We start from the raw sequence: 26,080 nt of genomic DNA, 5'->3' as shown, positions 1-26,080 counted from the left end.
AACCATTTATATCGCTTGATGGGAGAAGAATCGCCACGTTGGAGGTGTTGAAACTCTTAACTTCGGCGGAGATCTCTTCGTGCTTGGCATTTTCAAATTTGCACGATAATATGAGGTTAACCTTCACAAAGGCGTCCAAATTTTTATGACGGAGATTTGTGACAACCCCCGTTCTGATTCGGCGGGCAAAAGCGCTATCCACGTCGTCCCATTGCACACCCGCAGGAGTATCGATATTTCCACCCGTCACCACTGTGCGCTGCTGCAACTGCTTGATCTTCGTCACCCAAGATTGCAGGAGTGCGATCGTATGTTGGATCCGTATTTTCGCACCAACGGTTGTTCCTCGTTGCATGGAAATATCGCGCAGAACTTGGATATTTGCAATTCCAATATCAGTCCAATGATTGATGACAGCGTCATTCTCTTCTCCGGGTGGTTGCTCTCTCAGCAAATTGTACGTCCCCTCCATCTGCTCCGCAAGTCCCATATACGCTTCGACTGCCATGACTTTGACGTTGATATAAGCTGAACTTTGTATAACTTTTTTGACTTGCACGTATTGTGTAAGACTGACGAGTCTGCATCGGATGTGTTGAGCTTATATGTATATAGACCGATAGATCGCAAGAATTTGGAAACGGTGCGCACCGCGTTCTGCGCATATCGGAGGTTAAAATGACGTCAGAGACGACTGGGCCCACCCCTCACCCATCCCACCATCCCTAAATTTTTGGGTTTTATTGCCCTTCCGACTCTGCAGAGATGATGAAATTCATGTAAAAAATGATGTCAGTGGCGACGGGGTCCGCAGTCCCCCTCCCACCATCCCTAAATTTTTGGGTTTTATGAGTCGTTAAGCAGCGTGGGCCATGTGGTGGGAAAAATCGGTCAACGAAAAGCGGGTGGCGAACAGTGTTTGGTGTGAGAAAAATCTTATCTTGCCCGCTCTTCACCGGATGGTATGTGCACATGTAGTTTTGAGGTTTTACGACTCTTCACAGCGAGCAAGTCCGAGCCTGCACATCCCCAACCATATTAGCGTGGGGTATGCAACGGAAAGCTGGCGAGCTCTTGAGAAAATTTTCTCCTAGCTTATACCGCCTCCCCCGCGTCACTCTTTCGTCTCTATGTCACGTGGTGCATGCTCTACGAATGATTGGCCGGCTGGGTTTTGCTCGGTGGAGGGCGGGTGCGAGTCCTTTAGTATTAATTCGAACAGTGGTTTGAAAACTTCTCTGGTAATTTTGAAAAATCCTTCGTGTCAAAACAGGCGTTTTTGATAAAGTGAGCTGTGAGAAAGAAAAAAAAAAAATCGGTGTTCATTGGAAAAATCTCAAGACTTCAACGAGCTTATATTTTTTGTGAGTACTTTATAGAATACACATATATATGTATATGGTGCTACGCCAATCCTCTTACGATACTGTGAATGTTGAATTCCGTAATGATTATCGCATTTGATTAGTATGTTAACAAAAGTTTTTTCCGATTTGTTTTAACTTTTCTGTATTCCCTATCATCGTATCCATAAAAATTCTGGAAAAATTCTAGAATCATATCGAAAAAATATGAACGGACAGGAGAGGGGGCCATCAGACTCCCCACCCCATTCACCACCACGATCGCCGACATATAAGCGGGTGTGCAGAGGGGTGGCTTATTATGAGGAGGATGATGAGGATGAATTGACTGATAGTGATGCTGATACGCTAATTATCAACCCCGAGCGATGTATTGACGATAGTGTTGGTGATGATCATCGCGAGTTTGAACATAATTTGGCTCGCGAGCATCATCTCGAATCATCATCATCATCGAGTGATGTGGAGGATGAGGAGGAGGAGGAGGAGGAGGAGGAGGAGGAGGAGGAGGAGGAGCAGGAGGAGGAGGAGGCGGAGGAGGAGGAAGCGGAGGTGGAGGGTGTTTGGAATGGCGGTGATGGTAATGACGCACGCATTGAATTCGGTTTACTTCTGGATCAGATTGATGAAATCCGTGAAATCTTGGGAGATATAGATAGAGCTGACGATGATGGTTATTATTCGGACGAGGATTGGTGAGTAGCACTATATTAAAATAAAATTCTAGTATCTTCCACACCTTCTCCGTATCACTCATTTTGAATAGGTGGAAACTTTTTTGAATTGGAGATTTATCATGCATATAAATGATGAGTGCAGCAGCATCAACTTTTCTATTTCGGCTTGCTCTTTTTACAGATTTTTCATCGCGAATCAATTTTGGAAAGAAAAAAAATGTCATCTCATTCGAGTGATGATGACGACGAGTGGTCGAGCGTTGATTGGGGCGAGGATGAGGAGGCTGAGGAAGAGATAATTATAAGCTTTTCCGAAGCAACACGCGAGTTCTCGTTGGAGGAGCTTCGGGATCTCGTTGAGGATGCGCGAGCTGCTCGAGTGAGACCAAACAGCCAATATTATATGAATTACGGTGATATATGTATGCAAATAATTGTAGAAAAATGGGTGAATGAAACTATCGTAATAATTATAGATGTCGAAAATAGCGATGATGATAATGTTAACGAACAGGATAGCGATAATGATTTTATGGATTATTTCGAGGAATAAACCACGCTAAATTCATAATTATTGATTATATATTTTTCACAAGTAAAAATTCATAACATTTACATTTTGTATGACGAGAATGGGTAAAAGTTATAAAGATATATATTTGTAATGTATCCTATTTCTAGATTATAATTTTATCGAATAGTAAACTTTTTTAATTCTATGTATAAGCTATGATATAATTGAGATTAATTCTATCGAATATTCTACATATAAACGCGAATATAATTGTATATATCGTAATAAATTCTATTGTTATTTTGGTAAATATTGTCCATATTATCTATACACGCGATTGCAAGCTAAACAGTCTTTAATTAGAGGATTCGGCCCATCCACGATATCGCCATCGGGTCCTGGTGTGTAATGTATGCTACATCTGCGGAACCTCGCGATGGCGTGGTCCATTTTCATATTCTCTGGTAGTTTATCCCACGCATCATTGATGGAGTTTGATGCGAACGTGCAGATAAATTCTTTGGGTAAAAAAGCTATATCCTCGGACATCATTCCCCTTAAACCGTCCAATTCTTTGTACAGACGGAAGGATTTCTCGAGGGAGCTAGTACACTCCTTCGAATACCAACTCCTTAGTCGCTGCACATTTTCAAAGGCGCAATTGTATGCCGGGATGTATTCAGAGTTGTCATCATACCAAATTGAGCCCGGCGCTGCTGCTTGCTGGAGGTTATTCGCTGGAGAGTATCCATGGTTCGCGTCGTGCCACGATGCCGCTTCCATATACCTCAATTTTTCCATTTCAGGGGGTATGATATGCAAATCTTCCATATTAATAACCCTCGTTGTACCATCGACGATCTCCGTCAGCCATGCTTTCTTCTCCGCCCCTTTGACGTATACGTAACACGCATTTTCAACCATTTTTCTCACAATCTTCGTCACATCCTCGTGAGATTTGTTGCCTGCATTCCATGATATTCCGTGGTGATTATGCGTCAACCATACATTGGTAGCTCTACATTCAAGTGGTAGGCTTGCCAAATCATAGGGCGGCTTGAAAATGATGTAATCCAGACCCGACCCGTTTACATTCACGACTGCGACTTCCTTGGGTACAAACTTCATGCTATGACCGATAAAACATTGCACGTCTAGGATCATCGCCATGTTGAGGAGTGGGAATGTTGCGCTCGATTATATACTGACGGATTGTATGTGGAAAACTGACTATTCCATCTCCAGCACACCCGCTTTTACCCCCTCGTGGATGAATTTTGTGGAAGTAGAGGGGGATCGCATAGTTCATTTAAGGCGCATTACTGCATGAAAATTCGAACTTGTTGAATTCTCCACAAAGGTATTTCATTTGCAGACGATTTTCTCCGGCCATGCTACACATTTCAGTCAGCTGACTGGAATCTTCTTGTAGAACTCTTGCGATTCTCGGTGGTAAGAAGACGTTGTATTCTCCATCGATTGTCGCCAGAACACGTACCCCGAATTTTGTTTTGACGAGTCGTAACCCGATGACGTTATACACTTCCCCAATTTCGAGTTCCGACATCTTCTTGGTTGGCAGATTCTCCAGGCGGCTGACGTGGTTAACTTTTGCTAGATCCATCGCGTTTCGAGGTTATTTCACGAGCGAGAACAGTTCACAATGAGAATACGATGCGAACAGAGTGACGATCACGATAGACGTACGCTTTATATACCACCCACCCCCACTACAATTTTTCCATTGGACAAGTCTCGACACGCATATTGTGCGAGGAATTTTTATGGGGACCACTCCCCCACTATCCCAGATTGGTTTAAGTGCATTGTCGGCACTATCTCAAAGAGCAATTTCCTGGAATTTTTTCAATAGATCTAGCAAGTTTTTACCCTATCTGATTTATGTGCGGCTTTCCGGCGCCAAACAAGTCTCGACAGGAATTATTTTGCGTGCGTGTGCGTGTGTGTGTGTGTGTGTGTGTGTGTGTGTGTGTGTGTGTGCGTGCGTGCGTGTGTCAAATCCTATGGAAATAGCCGCCGAAAATGACCACGGGTGGGGGGGTGAGAGAGGGTGCGCCGTGAGTCGCGGGGGGGGGGGAGTTAGGGTGCGCCGTGAGTCGCGGGGGGGGGGGGGGGGGGGAGCTAGGGGGGAGCGCCGCCATCTTTGGATTAGAACTCTCATATATACACTACTGCAGCAGTTCTCAACTTCCAGAGAAATATCCCCTGTATAAAACATTATAACTAAAGTAAAAAGTAGTTGAGATACAGTACATCTTTGCGCCTCCTCTCGCATGCGCAGAAGTATAAAATTTTCCCATTGCGTCTTTTGTCTGACTTGGCAACGTTGCATTCTAACTCAGTATCTCTTGCCCCTCAAGCATGTGTTACAGAGAAATGTATTGTTATGAAATCAATTTGAAGTTAGTTATAATTGGAGACTGAACCGTACCGTAACCTATATCCGCAAAGTTCTGACATTTATTTCAATTCGTTGGGCCTTTATGGCATTTTAAACTTCCCGCGTAGAGCAACGTTGCCAAGTCACTATTTCTCACGGGTCAGGTTATGAGAGAAAATTTGAAAATCATTAAAAGCAACAAACTTTAAGAATTATTTACAAAAAAATGAATACTGCTTGTTTATGTTTTTTTTTTAAAAAAAATTACTTGTTATATCCTCAATTAATAATTCTCAGTTTTTAAAAAAAATTCTAAGAAAAGTATGGCTGTTATTAAATAAAATGCTCACTCCAACTATGGTCGGGATAGGGAATACATGTAAATTGTACGACTTTTGATTGCTAATATTGCAAAATTTAGTACCGCAAGGACTATTAAAAAAAATTCCTACGTATAAAGGACACTTCAAATTATGTGTATTCAAAAATTGAAAGATATTGTAAGAAAAGTGATTTATCACGGTACTACCTTAAATGGTGATCGAGCATCTTTTGTACGTGGCCATCATTCACTACATATTTGTAGCATTGATGATAATTTATATAAATAGTTTCATTACCAATTAAAGGTGCTATGTGATCGAGTGTCCAGTGCTGGATTATAAAACTCACCAATGCTTCTGTGAAATTTACATTTTTTAGGTCTTCATTGAAATCAGATGAACGTCTTTGATCAGGTCCCTCGATGTTGAATTATCTAACTTCCATTCCTGTCAAAGAATGTTCATTATCTTATCTTCACTATAACTTCCGCATCATTTGAACAAAACATACCCAAAATATTTTTGGAGATATTTCCGTAAGTAGCTGGAACATCCCTCATCAAATGCAGCACAAAAAATCCATCAAATATCTTCACGTTGGTGCGTTGTGGTGTGTGCAGCTCAGTTTGCTGCTCGAGTACTTTTAATAACGCTGCCTTATTTGTTTTACAAATAGATCCGTCCGTGTACTATTTTAATTTCCAGTTATAAATATTTACTATTTATTTTCATGTATCAATATTTATTGTTTACATTTTCATGTCTGCATATCAAAACATGTAAATATCAAGTAAGACGGCAGCGTCTCGACGTTAAGTTGAAATAAAATATTTTCAAAGAAAAGCGCGAGACCGCCATACTCTTATATACTCCAAAGTGACCACAAAGCCGTCAAATTTAATTTATTACATACGTTAAATGATAAATATTTACATGTTTAAATATGTTAACTTTAAATTCATAAATTTATATTATGATATATCATAAGATACAATAATCGCAGTGATCAATAATCAATTCTAATTTTTGATCCAATAACGCGTTGCGCTTAATGATAAGAAAAAAATAGACATCTTATACCGCAAACGCTGAAATTTAGTAATTGAACAGTTAATTTAATAAGTGAAATGACAAAAATTCTCCGCTTCGTATTAAGGGGCACACCTAGTGTGACAGCCTAAAAAATAGGCGATTTTTGGGAATTAAAAAAAGAAAATCTACTGTATCAATTATTTAAAAATTCAAGGGTATATTTATATATATTTTAAGAATACACAGTAAAATTTTTGAAGAAAAAAACTAAATATTTTTCGAGTTACACGTGATCTCCGACGGCGCTGAAACAAAAGGTCCTCCACTGCTGCAGTGATTCCGGCCTTCTCCGTGGATGAAACCTAAATAAAGAAATTCTTGTTCACGCCAGGCGCCCAACAGAATCTCGCGATATCTTTTGTAAGATCCAGCTTTTCAGCTTACATCGCGGGTCGCCGAATTATTGCGTACGCGGTAAGTTCTCTGTCATTTCCTCCGAGTGACTGACGTACAGTAAAAATCCACGTCACGATACAAACACTTTAAACTATTTTTAGGTAAGGCGCGATTACGCCTGAGTTTATCTACCACTTCCTGCAACGAGGTAATTTTTTTATTCATTCGGTTGCATCTCCGTTTCTCAATTTTCAAACCCTGACGCGCTTTTTTTACTCTTTCTGAAAGACTGCACTCTCTCTTATCGTTAGCAGAATGTGGACTAGTCAGCGACTAAACCTGTAACAACTACTAGTCTCATAGCGGTGGTCTTGCGCCGTCCATTTCCTCTTTTCACCAGCATGGGGGGGGGCTCAAGTTCATTTCTCGAAGAGATCATTGCAGGCTCTGCAAGTGAAACATTAGTGCAATATATTATTAATCATAGTAATACAATTCTACTCATGACCTGAAAACTGAAGTAATGTTTCAAAAAATCTATTAAATTGAGACAAGTGCGATGAACCAGACTCTTTGCATGGAGTACTAAGTCCTATTTCTCTTGTGGATTCGGAAATTTCACCCCGATCCATACGTCTATCGGTACAAAGTCTCTTTGGGCAATTTTCATTGGAGGATGATTGTCGTTTCAAGTTTTCAGTGACACCTTGTGAATTAAAAGCATAGTTGTATTAAGGAGATGTCATCAAAAATTCAGAACTAACTATGGCGGGTTCTGCGTCTACATTCACTTCATCCGAAAGCAGATTAATAACAAGTTCAGTTTGATTGATATTCTTTGGCGTTTGCGAAGGGCCCTGATCTAATTTTGTAACCCTGTTTACAGGACTCGCTTCCGTATGCAGATGTAAGTGTCTTTTCAGTAAATTTTAACGAATATTGAGAATATTAATATGATATTTTTGACCTCGGTAATGACGAATAAGTATTGGTTTCTTGGATATGCAGGTCGATGAAAACAACGTCAATTTGTTAACGTTTCGGCCCGGGTGGGGACCCTCCTCAGAACGATCTTTTTTTAATATAATAAACTGTTACAAGAACAAGCCATTGAGAATATTGTTGGTAAACTTCCATCGCGCAGTGTTAAGTAACCCCGATCTGCGAATGAGCATAAGGATTAAAAATGGGCAGAACAAAGACGGCTTTCTTCAGTCGGGTACCAATTCTTAATAGCCGTGTTGCACAGACATTTCTCTTAAGTCTTTGAACTTGAGAGAGGAAATCTGAAATAATATAACGTTTACCACCAAATAGCCGCGGCAACATCTATCGTTAAGCCATTTAATTTGATACTGAATAACATGCCAAAAAGTTCATTTATGAGTTTTTCAATTTTAGCTTTCTTAACTGGACCATGACTTTTTGAAACTTTACAGTAAGCGCATTTCTTTTTGGTGGCTGTGAAAACCGTTGGGACACTACTTGTCTAGACTGAACTTATCCTTTCCTTTTCCATGTCCGCGCACGCTTTCTACCCTGTCTGATACCCGGCATCTCTACCGCTACCAGCAAGCCGCGGCAAGTTTAAGTGCGATCGCGGGGGTACGCGATTGGGTGGATCGTCGTTAATCGCGATAGATCGCGCTGATCGTTGGATAAATAGCGATAAATAACCAGGAATTAACGCTCGGCGCTCTCAGTCTGATCGAGTCTACGGTAACGATAACATCGCCGTGGATCATCTTAGGTATTCTCATTTTCCCCATCCTCTTAGTTGAGTCTCTGTTCCTCTTCTTTTCAATTACAAACAGCACGTTCTCGCCAGTCGAACGAACCTCCGTAGGTTTACGCCTTCAGGCCTCTGAATCTCACGGCAGCTCTCCGCATGCGAGACAAAACCATTGATCGTAGACTTACACCTCATACACTCTTGACTCCACTTTATTACTGTATAATAAGGGGTTTCTATGCCTTAACGGTTTTTCCCCGGCGAATCAATAAATAGCAATAATTTTTTTGGCTCAATCGAGTGTTTTGATTACTTTATTTCGTTCCATATTCCATCCTCCAATCCTCATCATTTTACTATAGGTAGAATCACGGAAGCCTTCCATTGTAAGACTTTTTTGAAATTTGAAAATTATGCGTAATCAATTGATAATTATTAAGTATATTTTATAAGGTACGAACAGCAGAGTCCAATTTAATTTATTTATGAATATATTAAAATACGAGCCTTCATTTGGTTTAAAATTCATTCATTCATCCATTCCACAATCCATTTATTCCATGTGTATAATGTTTAAAAATGGTGTATGTTATTGAAATTATTAATAAGTGTAAATAATTATCTTTCGTCAAGGCACTATATTCTTGGATTTCACAGTGTTTTTTGTTGTTTCTTCGTTTTAAATCATCTCTCTTTAAATTTGACTTGACTTTCGGAGTTTATAATAATTAATTTTAAATGTTCTTCTTCGTGGTTTAAATTTACTTTTATATTATAAGTTCGTCGATTTTCGGTCTTTTAATACTTAATTTCGGAAATGGGAACCTCGGCACCTCCTTCCTCCTAGAGAGACGTTGACCAAGCAACTCGTTCTTCTTAAATTTGAAATTTGTGACCAGGTGTCCCACTCTCTGGGTCTAATCTCATCCGCTCGTGTCATGCTCATTGCGCGGTTATATTTGCATCATTACACCATGTTGGAAAGATTTCCGACTCTACGCTACCCTTTGCTAAAGTTCTACGCGATGAGGCTGGGTTTGTCTTATAACAATTGTCCAAAAAATGCTCTAAATACAGTCGACTATGGACTGTTGGAGTCCAGCAATCCTCTACTTCCATAATTTTTAGCCGCTTTTTGAATAACGTGGGGTCACTCAGGGTGTAACGGACTTTTCGTTCTCGCGGTTTGTGTAGACTGTGATTCACTCCAATTGCGGAGCCCCTCGCAATTAACGAAAAAGCTTCCGTTAACAATTTCCTTTTATGATTTTTTATTATCTTTATTTTAAACAAAATTTCGGATGTTGGTATAATTCAAGGACATGTATTGCCAAAATTAGAATCGAAGAAGAGACGCGAATAAATATCAACATAAAGAATAAATAAATGTATAAATAAAATGGGGACGGCGGACATCTAGGACGACAACAATTTCATAAAAGTCATACTCATAAAAATTACAAATAAACTAGGACAGGTCAGAACGTAGATAAAACTTATCATCAGCGTTATTATGGATATTCTTCTGATCCCTAATTCCGTGCGCGGCCAATTCGTATTCCCTCGTCCGTCATTCTTGGTGGGCTTTCCTCCATCGGGAATCCGAATGCGTTTACTGTTTCGTCGGTTGTCTTTCTTCTTTCTTGTTAATTCTTTATTGCGAGCGCACGCTGCTGACGATCTCCTTATCCGTCGTCTCCCGCTTCCCGCTCGATCGATTCGAAACTCTCCTCTCTCTTCCACTTCTCGATCGATTCTCTCTGTCGTCTCTCGCTGACACTTCTCGATCACCGCTTAGGTGAAAGCCCCCCTCCCTACGGACCTACCTATCCTGAGTTCCGTAATCTCTCTGGCGGCTAAATTCAACTGTTACAAGGGGGAACCTGTAAAATATTATGATGTTTTATTTATTCCTAACCTCAAACTGAACTCCAATATTATTAGCGATTGCGGCTATTGCACTTACCTGTGGTTACGTGATTTTATACTACACTTATCGCTACTTAATAACGGTTATGCAAACAATACTTTTAGTGCCACTGAAAAGTGTATTATGGTTATAAAGACCTGTAACACACGAAACAACAAATTCCAATATTTGTTCTACATCTTATGAGCTAATATTTTTACTAGAATTGGTTAAGTCGCAGGGGTAGAAGTTTATTATTCGGCGTTTTTACACTCAATCAAAATTTTATTTTCGTCCGACATCGAGCAATACGTTGACTAAAATCAGTCATCGGTCAACGACAAGCATGGAACTAGGCTTTAGATTCGAACCGTCCGCTTCGGAAAGGACCCGTAAACTTGCAAACGGCGCTGATCAATTGAGTCCACTCGGTGGCGCCAGTCCACTATCCAGTGAATATAGAGATCGGTGGTCCCTGCGTATTTAAATAAACAGCATAACGTTCAAATCTTTGTATTATCCGTTCGAAATATTTATATGACATGATTACCATCCTCACAGACACGAACATTACAGACGTAGTAGTTTCGGTTTCCCATCTGTCAGTGAATCATCGTTTGCGTGGTTTGCATTCGGTAATCCTGGCGGTATATACTGTTGAAACGAAAATACTGTATATGTTTGTATGCTATGTATGCGAGTCAGAAGCAGGGAGAGCAACGGTGGCGCCGCACCGCGCACGCGTGTGATGTATGTGTCTTCGACGGCGTGGGTCGGGCGAGACAGGTTAGCGCTATTGTCACGTGCGGACGCACTTTCGCAATACAACCGTTTCTTTGTGTAACAAATAAAGACTTATGATAGCAACATGCCCTGTCTAATTAACTTAACTTTAAAATATACTGTAACGGACAGCTGTTCAAAATCGCATCAACATCAACGATGCCCGTGACATACACAAATCATGACAGCAACTGTAACGGACAGCTGATCAAGACCACCATCAACATCGACCGTGACCTGCAAACATCCGAAATAATCAACAAAGACGACGGACGCTGACCAACGCATACCAGGACGACGACCCACAACAGCACACACAAATAGGAAAATGACGTCGACAGGATAATCCAACAACAGCTCTGGGAGAGTATAAAACTGGAGGACCACGAAGAGCGGGCACCAGTTGTCCTGTAAAGCGCCGAACTTCCTCATTCTTGTACGAAACGTTTCTCGTCTAGAGAGCGTTATCGAATTTAGCTTCACTACATCAGAGAGGAATTTCAAGCAAAGAGCTTAGTCCGAAAATTGAAAGGAGTATAGAGTCCACGATAGCCCGGGACCTCTAGAGGAAGGATTGAATAGAGCCGCGTATTTAACGTTTGCCCTGTAGGGAAATATAGGAGCAGAACCGAAGAATTCTGATTGTATTATTATTTTTTTAGTTTTATTTTTACCTTTTGTTCTCTACGGTTAATTTTGTAAAACCATATCATTGTCTACTGGCAATAGCCATTATATTCGAATTTGTCGCTATTAAAAACTTACATACTATCTAAACATGCTCTCGTCTGTCTCGTTGTCAAACATATTTCTCAAATATCAAGTTTTACCTTGAAAAGGGGAGGGGAATAAACCGACAGCCAGCCAAGGTAGCCCTTGGTCTTGAAGGTCGGCAGTGTTTTGGGTCAGTAACCCACAACAGAAAATAGGCAGGCGACTCTGTTTACTCCGAGTTCGCAATTAGACGGGAGTACTGGTTAGCTCGTATCTCCGAATAGGTGACATACGCCTCTCTCACTTGTCTCCAGCTGTGAAGCAACAGCGTTCAAGCCCTTGTCTTACTGGAGGGAGCAACGGGCGGAGGTGCCTGTTCATATATCAAGACGGCTTTGGTGATACCTCAGTCCGCGTAGTTAGACTGTCCGGTTTTTTTTTGGGTCTGACAAGCTGATCCTGCTTTTACCTTTTAGAGGAGGTTCCTTATTTATCTGTTATTTCATCGACATTCGACAAAGAACACATGATAACGGGTTTATCTCATAGGCTCTGGCCTCAAGATAAGCCGTGCCCGTTACAATACATCTATGATAACGGGCAACGGTGATGATGCAACCACGCGCTGAAAGAGGCTGTCATAGCTCATTTCAAGTCATTCAAACTACCATACTAAGGATAATTAAAATTCTTCATTAAAACTACGGAACACAAAGCGTTTAGATTTTACGTGATTAAATAATGGTAAAATAATAGTAAAAATACTACTCAGTTTTGTAAGAGTATATACGAATGTGTTCACAAATGAAGAAGGTCAGGTTTAGCTGAGCCACGACTATGGTCAGCTGGGTAGTAGGTCATCAAACGTCCATCTGTTAACATTCATTGAAGCGCTTGGCCAAGCGAAATGAAGGAATTGTACAGCTCATTGTTCTTGTCCTATTTATTCTTCAAACAAATCTTAATAATACAGCGGAACCCTGTTGGGAATTTCAAATAGAAAACGAACGTGACCGACTCAACTGCGACACCTTTTCTGAAAAGCTAAGTCTTTTATTCAAGTATATTCATTCTTAGGTAAAAAACAATTCTCCGCTATATATTCCAAATATTTTGAAATTTTTGATGCTTTATTATACTTTATAACTATAAGTCAATTTGTGTGTTGTGTGAATGGAAGTGTGAATGTAATTATTGAATTTATTGTGAAATAAATAGACAAGGAACTGATGGGTGGATTATTTTTCATGTTTCATTTGCCAATCCTTTAGTGGAAAATAAGATCATCAAAGTTTCAACGTAGTCGAAATTACGCTCAAAAATGTTTGTTAACGACTGTCCATTTTATTTCAGCTTTATCATTAGAAGAACGAAATCTGTTTCGAGAACTGATTCGATTACTTGATAGAAAAATCAACCCAGGCCTTCAAAAACTAACTTGGAACTCCGAGTATATAGATACCTTTATCAAAGATTGCTGCACCGACGCTGCCGATGTACGTATTAATTATGAAGAATAATTCAGATGCATGTTTATCGCAATATAATTTTAAGATTCGCCAAATACAGTCCGTTCTCATAATAGTGCCGCCACGCCTGGTAAACTGTGACTACTCGTGTATATTTATATTCGTTTTTCTTATCATATAAAAATGGATTATTTCGATTTTCTAAATCCAATTTCGTTTTCTAAATTTCGTTATTTTGAGACAACTGAACACACATTTCACACACTTTATTCTACAAAATGTGTTAAAAATACACATTGATATAGCAAAATCATCAAATGTATATAATCTCTATATCTGTGAATAAAATCAATTATTATTTTGATGATAATAATCGAAATTTATGAAAATTTTTTTAATGATATTGTTACTATATTATGAACTTTGTGACGAAATAACATTATTAAAAAAATAATGACAATACTTTGAATTTATAGCAGAGAATTGTACACTATTTCATTGAGCCAGCGTTCGGCACTATTGAGAGAGACGAATATGAAACCCGAAGTGAGCCCGTGGTAGGGGTTACGTTCAACCGAGAATAAGCAGAAGCGGCACTATTGGGAGTGGCACTATTACGGGAGCGGACTATACTTGGTATTGCAGATCGTCCGTAAAAAACATAAGCTAATCTCCTGATACGGGATATCAGTTGTATCGGGATTGTTCCTTAGCAAGTTTTTTTAAATAGGAATAAAAATAGTAAAAAAATTGTCCGACTTTGCGTACCGCAGTTACTTTTTACACGAATGTTGCGGAAACAGCTATGGATAAAGCGAAAGCATTGTAAATTAATTTGGTAGCACGTGGGTAGAGGAGATATGAGCATTCTGGGATGAATTCACATCTGTATCAGGTCTGGTTTCCTGTCTTACTTTCAGTTGGCATGTTACCTGAGAGAGGTAAAAAATGACCTTTGTTAACAGTCGATTGTTATTGACGGAGAGTCTTGTCGTTGCTATTCTGTTTCGCCAATCAATTTCACACATCACTATTCGATAAGGTTTACTTTGTTTTCTATGTCGACCGTAAGATGGCATCTTTTAATGACGGGAACATGACAATATATAGTTTCAGAGCATGGGTAAGACCAAGGTTGGAAGCACATAAAATTCCAGGAGCCATAAGCAGAATGCAGAAAGTTATTGCGCATGCGCTATCGGTTCTATCAAAGCCATAGCGCATGCGCAATAACTTTCTGCATTCTGCTTATGGCTTCTGGAGTTTTGTGTGCTTCGGCCTTAATAGGTGGTCCGGCTGCCTTATCCCCTCAATGCTAAGGCTTGTGATTATTTTAGCATAGTTCGTTGCACGCCCACCAGCTGGCTACGAATCTGTAGGACCATTGTAAACAATAACAGCGGAACGTAGTATTCGAAATTTCTGTTTTCTCTTCTATCATCGATCGAGAAATACTTCTTTAAGCACATAGAATCTGAGAATGGATCTGTATGTGAATCTACTGTGATCCAACTGAATTCAGTATTCATGTCAACATAAGTAATAAATCCAACTCGATTTAGTATTCATTCCGTATTCCGATATCATTAAATTGAATATTCTGTAAAAATGAACAAAAGCTGATGTTTATTATCTACTGAAATATATATTTAATTAAATAAATTTCCAATGTCGTCTGATTTAACTATATTCCTTATGAGATGAGTACTAGTTATATTATACTACTCATAACTAGTAATAACTACTTACATATATTATATCATATTATATTATGACTTATTCAGTTTTTTATCGAGAAATAAAACGAAATTCGCTACTCGTTAGGAATGTATCTAGTAACTTTCCGAGCCACATGAGCCTGTAGAAAAACAAATACATAAGTACAGAATGTCTCTTTCTCGCACGATATAATGTCCGATTTCTACCATCAGCTTATTGAAGCTTTGAAATCATGACATTCATTCGAGAGCGTCAGCGTAAATTATGATTCTTTCCCTGGGTTACACTTGCTCTCGAAATCGTTTGAATCTTCAGTTTAGCTGAGGCTACGACGATGTGAATTTAGTCTCTGGACTTCAAGCTTTCCAACGGATAATGTTGCGAATATAAGTACCGGTGAAATTATTGAGAGCAGTGAACGTAACGATGACGTTGACATTAACGGACAGTTGTCTCAATGTAGTATTGAGTCAGATACCGTCGACGAAGTACCTGGAGCATTTAATGCAGAAACGGATTTGAATAAACAGTGTGCAACGAAGGCATATTTAGATGGCCACTTTTTCGAAATTATATCCAAGGATTCATCTAAACAAAATGTTTCGGCAGTGTGTAAATTGTGTACCGACCGAAAGATAATCAAAGAACCATTGGAATCATCGTCGAATTTTGTAAAACATTTTAAAGTAATCCAGTTATTTTCACTTTCATCTTTAATTTTTTTTTTTTTGAATCCGAGATTGTACTCGTTGTAGATGAATCATTTATTATACATTTGCTGTATTGTTCGTAGAAAGCACATAAAAGAGTATATCCAGCGGAATACAATGACCACAAAGAATCGATCAAGCACCGAAGATTGGAAGATCGTGGAATAATGAAACAACGCCGAAGAGGAACATGCACATTTTCACATAAGAAATATGAATTAGGTGTAGCGACATTTGTATTGGAAAGTAAATGACCATTTCTTGCAGTTGAACTACCATATTTTCGCAATTTTATCGACGACTTAGATATACGAACTGCCGATAATACACCGCTCAAAAATATGTCAAGACGCACATTGGTACGCCGTGTTGACGAGCTATTCACCGAAAAAATGGACATTATCCGAACCAAGATAGGTAATGCAATGGGTGCAATATGTTTGTACCACGGCTGACGTATGGTCCTCCAGTACTCGTTCATTCCTTGGAGTATCAGCTCACTAGGTAAGATGTTGTAATATCTTGTATTTTGCAATATGCAAAATATAATGACCACTGTAATTGAGTAAGGATCAGTACAATTTGAAATTATTATCAAGTGAAATTGATTAAGTGAAAATTTTAAGTACACAAAGGAAATTAAATTAAGTGAAATTAATTGAGTGAAATTTTTTTAAATACACGAAGGAAATTAAACTTATAGTTATCTACTTATTACTTATATGTATCTACTATCTGGGAGTAATATTGTCATTATTAGTATCATGGGCTATTTATTTATTGTAGATTGATCCATACAAGTTTGTTCGAAAATCAGTAGCGATAGCAAGCCAGCGATTCTCTGAAACTCATAGCTACGATAAGATCGCCGAATTGTTAAAAACGACACATGCGTCTTTTGGCCTCGATACTAAAAAGATTGTAGCTACAGTCACAGATAACGGGTCCAATTTTGTGAAGGCTTTTCGAGAATTCGGAGTATTAGTAACAGTTCAGGATATTTCAGACGATGGAACGAACGAAGAAGACGAAGAGGCTCCAACGGAGACAGATGCTAATATTGTTGTATACGAGGGAGAGTCTGAACTTCGTCTTCCACGACATCTTCGCTGCGCCAGTCATACTATGAACTTGTTACAGCAACAACGGACGTAATAAAGACAATCAAACAGACGCGTCCCTTTCATAAACAGCATGATCACACCATGTCGTGACGCAATGCTCTTTGGAAGATGTTGCGGTCACGAAAGCAACGAGAGGTAATCACGAAAATTAGGGGAAAGCATTATCTCGGCCGGTAGTAACGCTGGAATTCATTGTTTTCTTCATTGGAACAAATTGTAATCCTTCGTGATCAAATCGATAACCTTAACAACGTGATCGAAAATAAAATACCTCTGAGGAAATCGGATTATAAATACATTGAGGAATATCTTATATGTCTGTGACCCATTGCTAAAACCATTGATAAGTTACAGGGAGAAACATATTGTTTCTACGGTTATCTGACAGGTAGATTAATTTTGATGCAAATCAATTCTGCAAACCAATTCTCAAGGGCCTTGTTGACAGTGGCGTAGCTATCATAGGGCCAGGTGGTGCAGTGCACCAGGGCCCTGGAGCTCAGGGGGCCCTCTAACCTCAGCTTTGGAAAAAAAAAAATTTTTTTTAAATTTAAAAAAAAATTAAAAAAAAAAAAAAAAATTGAGGATCAACTAAGCATCGTCGTAAGATATGCAGTGATATCAAGATCGGAAAATGGACAACCAATCAATATTGAAGTAAGAGAAGTATTTCTAGGTTTCCACGCAGTCACTAAACACAGCGCCGCGGATTTGGTAAATCAAGTTACCACGTTGTTCTTCGAAAAGGGTCTTGATTTTAAAAAGTGTGTTGGGCAAGGTTACGATGGGGCCAGTGTAATGAGTGGTGCGTATAACGGAGTACAAGAACAAGTTAAAGATATTCAGCCGAACGCAGAGTACGTACATTGCGCCAGGCATAATTTAAATTTGGTAGTTAATGATGCCGTTCGAGGTTCCGTCGAAATTCAGAAGTTTTTTGCAACAATTCAAGACCTGTTTAACTTTTTTGGAAACAGCATTAAGCGCTGGGACCTTTTATCGAAATTCACCGGTGAATCAGAACTTACTTTGAAAAAATTGAATCCGACAAGATGGTCCAGCAGGGTAAACACAATAACTGCAGTCAAACTTCGTTTTTTCGATATCATTGAAGCATTGTCCGAAATAACGCTGAAGAGTTCCAATTGAGATGAACGTAGTGAAGCAGAAATTATAATATCGAAAATGCTGAATTTTAAGTTTGTATGTCTTTGTAAATCCATGCACAGCGTATTGAACAACATCAATTATGTTTCCAAAATTTTGCAAAAACGTGATATCGTTTTGGATGAGGCAAGTAAGGCTTTGGACGAAACAACGGATAAATTGGAAAAGTATCGAAATGACTTCGAGTCCTTCAAATCCAAGGCTACCGAAACCGCGAGAAAATACGATATCGATCCTACCTTTCCAGAAAAGCGACGGAGAAAAACTAAAGAGCATTTCGATGAATTGGCTTCTGATCACCGATTTGAAAACCAGGAAGAAGTGTGAAGGAAGAACAATGTACTCGACATAATAATCAATCAGTTAAATGCGCGTTTTATTGGTATGAGTGCAGTTTGTAAATCGTTCAACTTCCTGATCCCAAAAAATTTGCTTAACTGGAATGAAACGATTTTACTCCAGATGTGTGATCAGTTTCAGAAGAAATATTGATATATAATTGGACCCAATTTTTCGCTCCCATTTCTTGATGTTTATTATCTGATCCTCCCTCAATTGATGAAGACGTGGTCTGTTCGCCAGCTTTGCAAAGAAATTGTAACGAAATTTGGTGTGCTCGAATGTGACCTTACAGAAGTGTATACAGCGATGCTTCTGTTTCATACAATTCCCGTTACTTCCGCTGCAGCAGAAAGATCTTTCAGTAAACTGAAGATTATGAAAAATTATTTAAGAAACAGCATTGGAAAAGATCGCCTCCGACATTTATCGTTAATTGCAATAGAAAATGAGGCGGCATCAAACTTGGATTTGAGTGAAATTATAGACGAATTCGCAAAAATTAAAGCGCGCAAGAGATTGTAAATTGGGCGGCGAATTCTGTTAAAAATCGTTTTTTCCCTTAATTAATCTCATCTGTATGATAAATATTCTATATTGTCATGTGCGTCGTTGTTTATTTATTCCCTTTTTCTTCTATTAAACACATGGAGATTCTAATAGAGACGACGTATGAATTTAGCCTACTAGGGGTAGGTTCAACTCACTATTTCCTATTCTTATTCTTATCAATAATTTTGAAGGCCAATATAAGTTTAAACTACGCGGAAAGAGGGGAGGAAAAGGGCCCGATTCTTTCCCTATGCACCAGGGCCCTTGTCCTCCTAGCTACGCCACTGCTTGTTGATAGTGTTATTAGTCGATTTTCCGATTTCTTATAACTGAGCGCAATGGACGGAACGCTGTTATTGTAACCGTTCTTCTTCCACAATTCAAGTCTAAATGGATAGACGGTTAGGTAACGACGCTCAACAATTACTCCGACAAGCGGTAATGGAGACTGCGAAAAGTTTAATTAAGGCAACGAATCCTACCCTAAGCAACGTACCTGAATCAGAGGACGATTTGTTTGATCTTGGTAATAATTCTAATATCTTCGACACAATAACGTGGTATTTGAATCGTCGGATGCTGAAATGGAAGTTTTGCGTTATCTGAAAGATCCATGCACCGATCAATTATCGGTGCTTAACGGATACCCGCACATGAACCAATTATTTCTGCATTACAACACACCACTTCCATCATCTGCACCCGTAGAACGCTTATTTTCTTATGCAACAATAATTATTTGCGACAGTACAATAGATTAAATGATAAAAACTTTGAACAACGAGTATTAGCAGTATATAACGCTCAGCAAACATTGCCCAGTAGTCCAGAAGAATAAGCTATGAAACTGACTGACTTCTATTCTGGAATAACGTAGGTTAGCCCATTTTTTTATAAGTTGATTAGAGACGGACGAACATATTTTCACTCACCCCCCAAACAGATAGGTCCGGGTTTGTCCGTAACGATTGTTTAAACTTTTGAGATCCCACATTTTGTTAAATAACGTCTTTGTTATGGGTCATACACGAAAATTGTTCAAACAAAAGTTGTTCGTCTCATCATTCTCGATAAAACAAGCTGTTGTGAGATCAATTTCCATTATTTGTTTAGTTGAGAAATGCCAAATGCCGTAGCAAAAAAAATTTACATTTCTTGTTATAAATTGATGAATAAACAACGTGTGGCTTTGAAACTCATGGTACAGGTAATATGAAGTGTCTTCAAAATTATCGTGCAAGGCTTTTTTGACTGTGTTATACTGGGAAAATCTCTTGAAACTATACATACGATGCGCATGCGCCAAATAATTCAATCTCATTGGTCGGTGAAATCGCCCCGCGGCGATGTTTTCGTCTGCTGAGCAGAGGACCAACGTACACAAAAATGAGACAAGACTCAAGAGCTGTAAATCTCTCGTGCATAAAACCGCGGATGGAGGTTATGTTGCTGTTTATTTTTACATAGTCCGAATTGTCTAAGAATACTATCGTTCAGCAATACCGTGGTCGATATCGGAAAATATTCAACCGACGCAAATATCAAATGATACAGAAATTGGATGTTATTTATTGAAAGAAAAAATCTGAAATTCAATGTGAAATGTCATTAACAAGTGGGAGTCTGGACAAACAGAGGTAGGTGAGTAAAAACAATGTTTATTGTGAACAGATTCTTTATTTACATAAGATTAAAAATGCGTCTCATTAACGATTTATGTTTTGTGCATTTTATTGGAAATTAATTGTATCCAAAAATACCAAAAGTTCCAGTCTGATAATAATAGCTTGTAATATTTTCAGGTACGAAATAATTCATTGTGAAAGCGGGACTAAATTTGTCAGGCATGGAAGCATCTAGGTAAATTTCTAATTACGTGATCTTTGACTATTACAATATTTTAACATGGATTCAATGATAAAATTAGTTTTTTTTTCAGCAGGCTCAAAGTTTAAATTTTGATTAACACGAGGAAAATTATGCCTTACCTGATGGTCAAAACGTTTAGGTGGCAAGGATCCTGGTTTCTCGAGCGGTGCAATCATTATAACCATCGAACCTGGTTGTTCCGTCACACATCAGGTGCCAGAGTGAATTTCATCAGGCCATCGCCACCTTCTTAACATCAGTTGAGGCAAAATTGAAGAGCGGGATATACTACAGATGATAATGGCTGAATATCCCATCATTTTACTTTGATCGAGCCAATAGCGATAAGTTTGTTACTTAACCATTGCTGCCAATTCGTTCTACCGAGGAATCATTCTGTGCACCATTGTAATTCAAGCATTGTTATTGACCAGCATTGTTTTTTAAACTTTATGCCATTTAATTTGGTATCTTATTTTGAAGCTTACTTTTACTCTCTTTGGCAATAAATTCAGATGAATAGTTTTTCAAGTCCTCAATTAGATTGTGGGGTTGAATTTTGCTAGGCAATCTGAATCAATCTAAATCTAGAATTGTTAAATAACTTCAGTTAAAAATGTCTTTAAATTTAATTCTAGTTGACGGTGTCATCTGGCTAACTTGTTGCACGATAACTTAATACCAAATTCAATTTCACACTCTTTATAGGGTCCTACGCTAAGACTGAAAGCTTGTGAATCTCCATTTAGCGCAATTATTTCTGCATTTCATATTAGCATTGTCTGGAGCAAATAAAATCTCATTTTGAGATTGGAAATGGAACCTGAAACGCAGAAGTTATTCAGTAGCACGAATTGAAAACCAAGAATTTTATAATGGTTCCTGCAACAAAGGGACTCTTTCCAAATATCCTTGTTACAAGGTGATGTTCGGAGGACTATGAACAAGATATTGTATCGGATTACATTATTTGGAAAAAAATCTTCATGAACTTCGTTAAAAATTAGATATTCATTTATTTTGATGGAACAAGGGGCACAATCATGAATCCGATAAGTCAATATCTTCGTAATAATGTTCTGACATTACTCTAAAACATGATTGTCCTTGAAGGTAATTGTGACGTTAAGGCGCATTTTCAGAAAGTTGATTTTCAACTTGTGTCACAGGATGTGATCTACGTTCCTGAGTTCTACGCTTCCGATTAGATTTTTTTTGTTTCGAACTGCACTAACATGAAATACAGAAATTATTTTAATGAATCTAATATTACTTGAATTTTCAATTTTAGTATTAGGTTTCCTTCATTTATTTAATTGAACATCATTAAAACATCATTAAAAATACATTGACTATCGACTATTTGTAAATTTTGTTGAACTATTTTCGAGAAAAAAAAGATTCACAGTTCTGTTACAGATAGTGTGATATTTAAATTTCTTGAACACTCGGTTTAATGTCCCATTTTCAAAAGTAATAAAATTCGATATTACCGCCTGAAATCACAAGAGAGTGAGAAAGTCGCTTAGTTGCTTCAAAGTGGCGATGATCTTTGTACGTGTGATAAATTGAATAGGCAGATAACAGTAAATATTAGAGATGCAATTATTTTGGCCGTATCACCTGTTGACAGAAAAAAATTTCATTGTTATTTCTAATATACAAAATAATAAAAGTGATCAAATAAAGTGTTCCCACCAACCTGCTGCGTTTCTTCCGAGCACCCAAGATTTAAACAGATTTCTCGTTTCAGTCGAATAAAGCCAATTTTCAAAGAGCATTAGCATCAACTTTTCGAGTCACTATCTCGACTGTTTAAGATTCTGACCTTAAAAATTCGTATGAACTACATCGACGCCAGAAACAGAGTTTGATAGCTGAAACTCGGAGTGGCCAGCCTGCCCGTGCAGCCGATAAAACTCGCGCATGCGCATTGTATGTATAGTTTCAAGAGATTGTCCCGGTATAGTTGAGCAACAATCCGCGACAAGCCAAAATCCGTATATCGTCTGCCCTTTTTTATGTGATTGGCCCACGGGTTGCCAAAAAATCATGGAGTCAGTTCGTTACTAGTACTTTCCATAAATGAAAGAAAAAAAAATTTTTATACTCAAAAATCACAATTTATGGGCGACTTGAAATTTTTTGCTCTTAAACAAATAGAGATATCTCCGAGAATATTCATATTATTGTAAATATTATGATGGATTGTACTTGCCCTTCATTTGACGAGTCATTAAAAAAAAAAAACATGTATATCTTGATTCGAACCGGAGATAACGGTGTTTAAGTGTTATTTTGTTTATTGTTGTTGTAATTAACATTGAGGGGGAAAAAATATCAGCTATCTCTCAACACCCCAAGGCATCACCGTGAATTTTTTCAGATCTTTAGATGCGTTGTATCTAGTAAAAAAAAAGCGCCGTTAGTGGGAGGAATGATGTCGGGCGGCGTGGTGGGGGGCTCGAGGCTTCGCACGCCCAGCTGTTCTCACCGCTCAATTAAAAAATTAATAACTCCGTTAATAATTATCGTACATTTTTTTTTTAAACTATATAATTTTTTTCTCAACAATTCGAATCTGTAATTAGATTTTTAATATTTTTGATATTTTTTTTTCTTTTTACTCAAGATTTAGAGGTGGCGCAAGTCGATTTTATGTATTTATTTAAGGTTTGTTTCCGTAAAATTTAGATGAGATCATAATTGCCAGTGTAAATATATATTTTACGAAAAAACCACAAGATACTTTTTTTATAGATTGATTTATTTTTATCAAAAATGCTATCCTGTTAAATTTAACATAATTCAGTATTTCATGAGATATTTCTCGGAAACTCATTCATAAAATCGACTTGCGCTACCTCTAAATCTTGAGTAAAAAATTTTTCCGCGTGCAGGTATTATTTTTTCGTCATTTCAAATCGTTTTTTCACGACCACTTTTTTTCGAATAATATAATGATTTTTTGAATCACCCTAATATATACTCACACCACTGTAATTAAGTTTTTTTTTATTTAATTCCATCTTAAAATTCACAGATATTATATATCTAAAGTTATTTATAGCAATATTTTCTGAGGATATGACTAAAATCCAAAAGAAAAAAAATATTAAAAATATTAAAAGTCTAATTACAGATTCGAATTTTTGAGAAAAAAATCACGTAGTTTAAAAAAAAAAAATGTACGATAATTATTAACGGAGTTATTGATTTGTTAATTGAGCGGTGAGAACAGTTGAGCGCGCGAAGCCTCGAGCCCCCCACCACGCCACCCGGCTTCATTCCTCCCACTAACGGCACTTTTTTTTTACTAGATACAACGCACCTAAAGATCTGAAAAAATTCACGGTGATGCCTTGGGGTGTTGAGAGATAGCTGATATTTTTTTCCCCCTCAATATTAATTACTACAACAATAAAAAAAAATAATACTTCAACACCGTAATCTCCGGTTCTAATCAAGATATACATGTTTTTTTTTTCAAATTACTAGGGGCTTCGCCCCTGCGCGCTTCGCGCGCCAGCCCCACCTCGGCGCTACGCGCCTCGTTGTTCGGCGCTTGGAGCCTCACTATTCCCTTATGCATTGTCTATGAGACAGGTGAATTCATTGATGTTGATTTGATGACAGGTCTGCAACTGTTGATCGGTTGTTTCCGATCAACCCGACATTGCTATTGGCTCCCTATGCAGGTCTGCTCAGATTATTTTCGTAAACAAATCCACTCACATGTACAAAACTCCCGATGCCATGCAACCCCAATTGCATTCGGCGACTTATTTTGCTATAGTCATTATTTTCAGATTTTTTTACGTATATCTACGTATAGAGATATAGAGTCTACTGCGTCTGGTTTATAAGTACAAATAATTGATATCAATCCTTTTTTTTTCAACTAAATTTACTTAACATTTTTCACTTTAAATTTAGTTCGAAGTTGACTTCGAATCTCATTGATTGATGAAAAATTTCGATCTTCGCCTTCGCTCGTCTGAGCTCAGAGTAGATTCAATTGTTTATTTGCGAATTTCCCCAGAAACTTCTTTCGCCCGAGTCAGTTCCCGTTCTCGTGAGGAAGAATCGAAGATTTATTTAGAGCTCCTCAGAACTATTCATGAGGTTCGTGAGGATTGGTTGATAAAACAAACCTTTTCTTCTTTATCAGCTCCCATCTGGGTTATTAATGCAGAAGCTACGGCTGATCAAGTTTTTAAAGATTTTTGTACCTCCTTGACGTAGGTTAACGTCCAGGCGTAGGTTAACCTATACTTGCTTTATGAAGGAATAAACCTAATTAAGTGAAAGACAAAGAAAAGTAAAATAGATTTTCTATATCGGAATAACACAAAGATTACATGAAATTGTGGTTCAAAAATTGCTTTCCTGCAATCATTATTTTGTGCAGCTGGTCTCCATTTTGTAGGTTCGAGGCGGGGTGACGCTTTATTAGTCGAAATCGGGTTTCGGTCGGTTTGATTTTCTGCGCTGTACCTAACGCTTAGTCGGAATCGGGTTTCGGTCAACTTGATTTTCTGCGTTCAATCGATGTCCATAGTATTGAACAGGAGAGATTTTCTTGTTTGTTCCTACGTGTTTCATATTATAGCTCCATCCTAAATCACCGCTCGGAAATAGTAATGGAAAAGTCATTGGATCAACGTGATGCGAATATTTCGGCACATATCCAACTGCACGGTCTTGTTTTGGAAATACTTGTACTTCTATATTTTCAGATACTGCCCCGTCATCTGAAACGATCAGAGCTGCTAGCTCACCACAAGTCAGCGCATTGTACCGCCGTCTATCGTCTTCCTTGAGTGCAATAAAGTTTAATCTCACCAGGCTTTCTCCTTTAACAAATCGCTCGTACGTTGTTTTAAAATTTGCTGCATAAGGATTGATATCTATTATCAGTCTACCAATAATTTCTAACAGATTTGCTCTTCTTGCGTCATTTTCTCTCAGCGCTAGCTGAGTTTGTACGTCGTAGATGTAAATTTGTCCATATCTTGGTCGGTTATTGTTTGCGGTCTTTAAACTTGTAGATATTTTGTAACTCACATCCCCGATTATTTTCATCACATATGGTCCTGGATTCCCCAGATCTGCCACGGTACAATTGAATGATGCAAACGCAAACGCGTCATTATATAATTGTATATGTTGTCTGAAGTGTCTTGATACTTCGTCATTCCCTTCTCGCAGACGTTGAAGTACATCAGGATATTCCGTTAATGGTGGTAATGTTATTTTTCCTCCATGACAGCAATTATTTGCCAC

At 38.2% G+C, this 26,080-nt stretch overlaps 1 protein-coding gene and 1 long non-coding RNA gene across 2 annotated transcripts in view; one reads left to right on the top strand and one right to left on the bottom strand.

Annotated features, from left to right (window-relative positions):
* The window catches only part of kl-2 (dynein heavy chain 2, axonemal kl-2), a 1,019,064-nt gene that overhangs the window by 153,404 nt on the left and 839,580 nt on the right, over positions 1-26,080 (top strand). Inside the window, exon 8 of the mRNA XM_069137782.1 lies at positions 13,199-13,341. Coding sequence (XP_068993883.1) covers positions 13,199-13,341 — 143 coding nt within the window. The remainder of the gene's footprint in view (positions 1-13,198; positions 13,342-26,080) is intronic.
* LOC124223046 (uncharacterized) lies at positions 5,629-5,882 on the bottom strand. Its single transcript, XR_006884186.1, has 2 exons — positions 5,791-5,882; positions 5,629-5,726 (listed from the first exon to the last, which is right to left on the bottom strand). It is a non-coding gene; the product is annotated as an uncharacterized lncRNA (long non-coding RNA).

The sequence above is a fragment of the Neodiprion pinetum genome, chromosome 7 (assembly GCF_021155775.2).
Source record: "Neodiprion pinetum isolate iyNeoPine1 chromosome 7, iyNeoPine1.2, whole genome shotgun sequence".
NCBI lineage: Eukaryota > Metazoa > Arthropoda > Insecta > Hymenoptera > Diprionidae > Neodiprion > Neodiprion pinetum.
The sequence above is the reverse complement of the archived record's forward strand: the minus strand, read 5'-3'. Positions and strand labels throughout refer to the sequence as shown.